The sequence below is a fragment of the Fistularia commersonii genome, chromosome 15 (genome assembly GCF_037954325.1).
Source record: "Fistularia commersonii isolate RoL2024-O1a breed Wild chromosome 15, RoL_Fcom_v1.0, whole genome shotgun sequence".
NCBI classification, from domain to species: domain Eukaryota; kingdom Metazoa; phylum Chordata; class Actinopteri; order Syngnathiformes; family Fistulariidae; genus Fistularia; species Fistularia commersonii.
Window position 1 is genome coordinate 9,443,209 of NC_141298.1, and position 8,838 is coordinate 9,452,046.

Here is an 8,838-nt window from a genome sequence, read left to right on the forward strand (position 1 = left end):
GAGGGTGAACACGTTTCCTATTGGATGGCCGAAGGATGTGTTTGAGTGATCCTGTGCGGGCATATCAGTTTAGCCTACTCAGTTCACCAGACCCGGCGCCAGTCGCTGCACTCGAATGAGTTCTTGTTTTGAACAATTCGTTTGAACAAGTTGTTCTTTTGGTTCATTTAGGGTTCAACAACACCGACTTCATCTGGCTGCGGACCGTTAGGACGCACTTGTCGGTAAGCGCTTTCCCATCACCTCTGTTTGCCTCAAACGGCTATAACACCGTCTTAGCTTTCCCTCCTGGTTGAAACCTCAGCGACGCAAACATTTAACGGATTAAACTTTAACTGCACTCCGGGAACAATGTAGTCCGGCACGGCATATGTCTCGCCGTTTCCCGCACAGTGGACGACGTGTGTCACGTTAAAAGCAATGTCTTTTAAACGTCACGGAAGGACACTTCCGGGTTGATGGCGGCGGCCATATTTGAAGGTAGTCGTGTTGCGTTCACGCTTCAGCTGTTAAAATGGTTTTTGGTCTATTTTCATTGATATTGCTGATTCAGGTTTAACTCATGGAGTCTCTTTTCACTCTAGGTCCAGACAGCAACATGGACGTTATCGACAACAGCTACATCTGGCAGCGTCGCATCCTGCACGGCGTCCGGGGCCAAAAAGTCATGGTCCCCTTTCCCGAGTCGGTCCGGGTTGGTCTTGATTTCAACGCAGCACTGGAGCGAGATGAGAAGCTGGATGTGAGTTTGCTGACTAACGGTTTGATGCTGGAGCTCTTGTCCTTCGCTAAGACCGTGGTGAAGTCAGAGAAGTACTTCTTGTTTGAACTCCTGGCGTACAACTTTGACCTCAGCATTGACATGGACAGCGACATGCTGTACTATGAGTACGCGAGCCGCATCCACCACAAGGTCAAGCTGGTGAAGGAGCAAATCAAGATGAAGCCCCAAAGGCTCAAAGAAGTCTTCACGATCCCAGACCTGAGTTTTTTGATCGAGACTTCGAGTTTGGACACAGCAAAACGTTACTTTCCGAAAAGGAACAATACCGTAGACGTGTCTACACTGACTGACGTGAGCAGGAGCAGCGCGTCGTCCCAAGGTATCGGCGCCGCATTTGTCTTCAAGAAGCCGCGGGGGCGATTGAAGGTGTGGACCGACGCGTTCCCCTTCTGCCGGGAGCTTGGCTTGACACTGGCCATCCAGCCAGACGAATCCACCCGGCAGAAGCTCGACCCCGGCCTGATCAACAACGGCGTGATGATGGAGTTCCTGGACTTCGCCAAAGTCCTCTGCGGACTCCACGGCAAGATCGTCAGCGACTTGGTCAAGCAGAACTTTGGCCTGGAACTGGACAGGATAAGCTTCCGCACGCAGGTCACCAGGCTGATGGAGCGGAAGCAGGCGTCCAAGCTGGACGGGACCTGGCCGGAGGTCCTGAGCGAGCGCTTCAGACTTCAGAGCAACAGACAGGGTGAGGGAAGCAAAAGGAAGCAAGAAGCAGAGGCGGACGAGGAGATGGGCTCACCGAAGAAGACCAGGACGATGCCAAGGAACACCTCGCCAGACGGTGACCTGATGTACACGTGTCCCCTGGAGTTTGACATAGAAGTGGCGTCCGAAGCCGGGGAGGGGCTCGCCTCCAGTCCTTTCCTGGAAGACCCAGACCCAGGCACAGCTGCCAAAACGTGGAAGCAGAAACTCTGGACGCGGCGCGGCAGCCGCGTGAAGGACATATTGAGGGAGGGGCGGGTGAATGATGTGTTTGTCAGCTGCCGGGAGGCCGGCCTGGACTTGAACGTCGGCTCCGGGAACAAACGCCACCTAGACCCGCAGCTCCTCACCGGCCGCGTCCTGTTTGAAATCCACAAGTTTGCCACGGAGCTGAACAGGAGCCACCAGAGCTTCTTGTTCGAGATTCTGAACAAGAACTTCCGCCTTGTCCTTCAGAGTGAGGCACAGAAGTGTAACCTCCTCTATTTCATCATCACCAAAGAGCAGTTCCTTCAAAACCACGCAGACGGGAGCAAAAATGATTTCCTGTGCAGCCCCTTTCCCCTCCCCGAAACTTACGTCGGCGGCCACATTGAGCCTGGACGGGATTCCAAGACGGACTCCGACCGTGAGACGCGCGGGAGCTCGGAGGAGGACACGGAGCTGCATCCCTTCTGCAAGAAGATCGGTCTCAGCCTGTGGTCCACAAACGAACGGCCCGGCCGGCACAGGTTGGATTTGTCCGCCTTGACCAACGGCGCTGTCCTGGAGGTCCTCCTGTTCGGGCGAGAGCTTTGCGGGAGCGTCCCGGAACTGATGAGGGACCTGCTGGAGCACAACTTTACCCTGACGCTGGAGCGAAAAGAGGTGGAGGCCATGATTCAGAGCTGTCTCTCCGCGCAGAAGAGCGTCACGAAAAATTCGAACCTGTCTTTCAGGATACCTAACGGGTTAAACCCAAACGGGGCCAGTCGGGAGCCGGAAGCAGGCGGCCGTACCGAGGCGGAGGTTTCGGTGTCGCCGGAGGCTGGCGGCGAAACCAACAGCTCGATCCCGCGGCAGGAGAAGAGCGCCGGCGGATTCGGCGCATGCAGCGCGATCGGGCTGGACCTGGACGTGAGCAATCTGACCGAAGCCAAAGCCAAGCTGGACCTGCGTGTGCTGACCAGGCGGGCGCTTTTGGAAATCCACCGCTACGTGCAGCAGAACTGCCTCCGCTATGTACCGGCGCTGTACCAGATCCTGGACTACAACTTTGACCTGAGCTCGCAGGGACACCGCAAGGTGGAGTTCGCTTGGTCCATCGCCTCCCAGGTCATCGCCTTGGCGGGGAAGTGGAACAGGAAGAGAAGCTACCTGGACAGGGTGTTTGAGCTGCCGTTCGAGCTCCCGGAGGAGCCGGACGACGCCTGCAAGGACGAGCCGGACGGAGATCCAGGCGGGGCCGAGCCGAACGGAGACGACGTCGTGTTCGTCCGGAAACTCGAGGCAGTGGACATCGAGGTGGAGATCTAACTTGCCATGGAAAAAAAGATGAGACGCTTTCTGGAGCCCCTTCAAACATGCCATGGCAGATGATGGAGATGTTCTCGCAGGGAACGGCCTGAGTCATCTTCCTCTTCAGGCTCTTGAGCTCCCGCCTCGTTTGTTGTCAATCAATGACCAATTAAAAGTGTTTACAGGGTTCAGTGGCTCCATCTTTCAAATAATCCTTTATTATTCTGAACGGGAAACCGTGAGAGACAAAAAGCCCCTGAACGCCTCACTCATGCAGTAACTCAATGTGGCCACTAGATGGCAGCAGAGCTCCATTGCATGTTCCAACACCGGTCCTGGTTGCTCAATGTTTTGAGGGAAAAATTATTTAAAATAGTCATTGTGTAAGTTATTTATTTATGATTTAATATGCATTTTAATTATTTTGCCTTTTTTTAATTGGTTAAAATTCTAGAGGGGATTTTTTTTTTTGTGAATTTTAGTTTATTTTCTATGAAAACTTATCAAGAACTGAACCAGAGAATCTCTCAGTCCCCCCTGAACCCCGCTTGAAATGAGACATTATAACGTTTGCACTTTAAAAAGACGTAAAATGTGAAAACACCCAACGGTTGTTTGTCTTTCATCCCTCGTCTCGTTTTACGTGATGATTTTAGGATCCGACGTCACCATGACCGGCGCTTCTCGCTGGATCTCCCATGATTTAATGATTCCCTTAATGGCATGCAGTATTTTATCGTTCATTTCTATTTCTTACTTTCGGATAATCATTGCGATGCAGACATTTGTTATACATAAGAACATGATCATTATTTGTGTCTGCCCCTGACTGGAGCACGCAGGGCTTCAAATGGTCCGTCATTTGTAGTAAAACAGAGTACAACAACATGAAACTAAAATAACCCACAGCAACCTACATTAGTAAATCAGCTCAAACATTTTAAGTGATTCTGTTTTGGATTCCGAAACTCTTACATGGACAGCAGATATACAGTTGAATACAAACAGCTTTAGCATGTTTCCAGGTGACATTCTGTTTTTAGCTTTAAAAATAACCACTAATATCTGCAGTTTAGCTTTCAATAACCCTGATTTGATAAATGGCAGTGTTGTTTCATCCATGCTTCTACACAAAAATAAGTGAAACACGCAACATTGTCCCAATCCAGAAAATATTTGGTTTTTATTAAAGTAGACCACAATCTCAGACACCTTTGTTTTAACACATGTGATGTTTATTACTCCATCTCTCGACTACATCTCTTGTTTTATTGGCAACGAAGATAATTGCCATATTAGATTGTGTTACATTTGCTGTCTTTCATTTGTGATGTTCTTTTGGAAACTTTTTGCCAATATATATTTTCACTCTACAGTCATGGCCAAAAGTTTTGAGAAAGTCTGTTCCTTCAGGGTTTTTAGGTGTTTGCCAGATGTCTCTATGGTATAATGATATACAATTAGAAGCATTTCACAAGTATCAAAGCTTTTATTGAGAATTACATGCAAAAGGTCAATATTTGCAGTGTTGACCCTTCTTTTTCAAGACCTCTGCAATTCTCCCCGGCATGCTGTCGATCAACTTCTGAACCAAATCCTGACTGATAGCCGTCCATTCTTGCATAATCAATGCTTGGAGTTTGTCGGAATTTGTGGGTTTTTGATTGTCCACCCGCCTCTTGAGTATTGACCACAAGTTCTCAATGGGATTAAGATCTGGAGAGTTTCCAGACCAAGGGCCCAAAATCTTAATGGTTTGTTCCCTAAGCCATTTTGTCATGACCTTTGCTTTATGTCAAGATGCTCCATCATGATGGAAAAGGCATTCTTCATCAACAAATCGCCCCTGGATGGTTGGGAGAAGTTGCTCTCGGAAGACGTTCTGGTACCGTTCTTTGTTCATCGCTGTGTTTTTAGGCAGCAACCCCACACATGTATGCTCTCAGGATGCTTCACTGTTAGCGTGCGAAAAGACCAATGGCAGCGCTCACAAGCCTTTTTCCAGATGCCCCAAACAATCGGAAAGGGGATTCATCAGAGAAAATGACTTTACCCCAGTCCTCAGCAGTCCAGTCCTTGTAACTTCTGCAGAACATCAGTCTGTCGCTGATGTTTTTTTGCTGGAGAGAAGTGGCTTCTTTGCTGCCCTCCTTGACACCAGGCCTTCCTCCAAAAGTCTTCGCCTTACTGCGCGTGCAGATGCACTCACACCTGCCCGCTGACATTTCTGCCCAATCCTGTAGCTGAAACAACTTCAGGAGACGGTCCTGTCGCTTGCCGGACTCTCTTGAGCGCCCTGGAGCCTGTTTGGCATCCATTGAACCTCTCTCCTTGAAGTTCTTGATAATCCTGTAGACGGTTGACTGAGGTGCAATCTTACTCGCTGCAATAAACTTCCCCGTTAGGCCTTTTTTGTGCAATGCAATGATGGCTGCACGTGTTTCCTTGCTGGTAACAGATGAGGAACGATGGCAACATCTTCCACTTCCGAGTGTCCAGATCATGAGAGATTGATCTCCAGCTTTGTCCTCATCAGCACTCACACCTGTGTTAATGTGTGTGTTTGCTGGTCCTTTTGTGGCAGGGCTGAAATGTGGTTTTAGTAATAAAGTTCAACGTTTCAAGGCAAATAGGGACTATGCAAATAATTGCAGTTGAGTGGATCACTCCTCATAACATTCTGGAGTATATACAAATTGAAACTGCAGACTGTAAAAATTAATAGCTGTGTTATTCTCAAAATTTTTGGCCATGACTGTACAGTGTGAGTCCTAGATAATGATTTTACCACTTTGTTAGCATAGCTTATTGATGTAAGTACTTATGTACAGTATGTGAGTTCCGAGATATGGCGAAAAATCACATTATGTCTCGCCGTAGGAACGGATTTCCGCCGTAAGTCGAAGACCCCCTGTATACTAAATAAACATAGCGTAGGTGTGTGTGTGACAGCAAAAAAAAAATAGGGGCAATGAATGTCAGAAAAGAGGTTTAGAAAAATAATAAACAAACTATAAGGTGGAGTAACGAGACAGTGAATTATCCAAAAAGTACGAATAAATGTTCAGAAAAAGAAAAACAATGAAATCCCTTATTATTGTTCAGCGCACTCTTATTGTGACCTCAGAATCCTACATTTCTCATGCCAATTTGCGTGATTGCACGCGCCTGTGTGTGCGTGTCTATATGTGTGTGTGTGTGTGTGCTGAATGATGCGAAAAGCCGAATGCGCTGTGGGAACAAAAACACACCTCGACACTCGGGGGAATCCAGAGCGAGAGGCGATGAGGGAGAACAGGGAGATGGAAGATTTCCCTGTAGACACACACACACACACACACACACACACACACACATTGGAGAACAGGAGCCCGCCAAGCCCTGAGGTCAATGTGGAATCACGTTCAGACTTCAGTCACGATTCTTTTCCATCCTGGCGACCGACGGAGAGAAAATAGAACCCCAGACCGTCCCATTACGCAATGGATCCAGCAGAGGCAGCCACTTTGCAATCATCTCCCGCGATCGCGTAACAAACGGCATCTTCACACCGTGTTCAACGTGCACATCGGAAATCTTGCTCCCCCCCTGGCGGTCGAACTGAAAACTGTTTTCACACTTTCCTCACTGTAGGTAAAGTTCTCAGAGCTTTTCCAGGAGGTCGTCTGTTTCTTGGTGCATTGAGACAGCCAGAGCACCAGGAACTGTGGACCTCCCAGAACTCCAAGGCCGGTGCTTCTTACATGGTGGAACTCATAAGCCGCGCCATTTTTGAAAAATGATCGCTGTCACCGATCGACTATTTTTACGGCAAAAATTGGAAAGAAGCGTCGAGAAAGGGAACGACCTTGTCGTCTTCCCCCTTTTCTTGTTTGTTTTCTAGTGCGGCGCTTAATGTGCACGTTGCGGACGCTTGTTTACTGCCTGCGGGAACGCAAAAGTTAAAAAAAAGTTGGGAACCCTTTGCTGTTTCCGAAACGTGAGAGAAAACAGGGACTGGACAAAATCTGACAAAATTTGACAAAATCAGACAAAATCTGCGCTGTCAATCAAACAAACAACGAAAACTCATTAAAAGATAATAATAAATGATAAAGTATCTCATATAACAGATATTTCTATCTGTATTTATGTTGATTAGTTGTTTTATTATTCTTAATGTCACATGGACTAACTCTTGTTATTGACTCGTGTTGGTGGTTTAGGTTAGGAAGCGGTTTGCAGTGTTGGAAATAAGATTTTGCCTGAAACGGAAAAGTAAGTTCAAATGCTTTTTGGAAAACCAACACACACACACTCATGCGTGCACGAGGACACACTCAAACGTGCACCGCAGGTGTTCCTACTTTCAATGGCTCATATTTTATTCATTCATTCACTTCATTCCATTTTAGCCATGAAACCAAGTCATACCGTACCCTCCCAGTCATTTCGAGTCATGGACCCCATTTGTGCAGTTAAACGCACAGTCTTTACACACACACACACACACACACACACACACACACACACACACACACACACACACACACACACACACACACACACACACACACACACACACACAATTGACTGATCAGCATTTTTCCTATTCGGTCCTGACTGTGATGCTTTTAGCTGTGATCCGGATGACAGTTTGTGTGTGTGTGTGTGTGTGTGTGTGTGTGTGTGTGTGTGTGTGTGTGTGTGTGTGTGTGTGTGTGTGTGTGTGATTCCGCTGAAAAGTGCAGGTACGACGGTAGAAGGTTCGCAGGCTTCACCTGCAGTCCAGAATAATCCGATTGGCCCAGCTAAAACCTCAGATAATGACATCATGTGGGCCGGTAACCATAGCGACCAAGTTATTATATACATCCAGGGGAGCAGCGCGGCAGAGATTCAATTTTAAAGCTTAAACCGTAAACTTTATTTCATCGACTACACATAATGGATAATGACGATGATTTATTGATCGATTATGAGCACATTAACAACAAGTTGAATTAGAGACAACCTACAATAAGTGTTTTTATTAAGTATCAATAACTTATTAATTCAATTCCCAGGTTTTGGAGGCCGCCGGAACCGTGAAGCGAACGCCATCTGGATGACCCTCCACCCGAGCCGACCAGGACCTTCTAAGTGGTCGGGACATTGAAGATGATCAGATGAAGCGTTTCCTCATATCCGGGTAATTTCTTGGCTTTTTTTTTTTTTTTTTTTTTTTTTTTATCGTTCTGCCTCGGCGCTGCAGACGATTCAAACTCCTACTTTTGATACATTTTTGTGACAGGGCTGAGGTGGGGGGGGCGGATGGGTGGGAATCTCGGGGACCCGGCCGGGCCGACGGTGACGAGTCACCTTGGCGCCGGGAACCGGAACGAACCGGCGACTTTTTAATTGGGACAGGAGAAGAACGCGGCTGAGAAAAACAATGTCAGGCCGAATAATGTCACGACTTTAGTCATCCCGACGAAAAGAGGGAAGGAGGGCGAGACGCGCTGGACGTCCGGCTGAGCGTCAGACGCCGGATCAGGTCCAGGTGAGATGGGGAAGAACCGGGAGAGATGGAGGACCGACACGTTTCCCTCTTGGTCCAGATACAGCTCCTCCTATTCTCCCCCCCCCCCCACGCCAGAGTTGGTATTTGGCCAAAAGCAACAGGATGAATTAGCGGACGACCCTAATCCGGATGGATGGGAGCCGGTGGATCCTGTCGTCTGCAGGTTCGCTGACGGCCAATCAGCAAATCCAATGTGACCGGCGGGAAGAAAGAGAGACACTGCTCATCCACCGCCTGCAGGAGGGAGGGAGGGATGGATAGATGGATAGAAAGGTGGAGAATAGATAGATAGACAGGTGGGTGG

General features: G+C 48.2%; 1 protein-coding gene across 1 annotated transcript; it reads left to right on the forward strand.

Moving 5' to 3' along the window:
• The first annotated feature begins 86 nt into the window (after positions 1–86).
• Positions 87–3,176, forward strand: LOC147226419 (uncharacterized). The gene is made up of 2 exons (XM_086160957.1): positions 87–224; positions 585–3,176. The coding sequence occupies exon 2, from the start codon at positions 599–601 to the stop codon at positions 3,008–3,010; it is 2,412 nt and encodes an 803-aa protein (XP_086017083.1). The 5' UTR covers positions 87–224; positions 585–598; the 3' UTR covers positions 3,011–3,176.
• Positions 3,177–8,838: the final 5,662 nt, after the last annotated feature.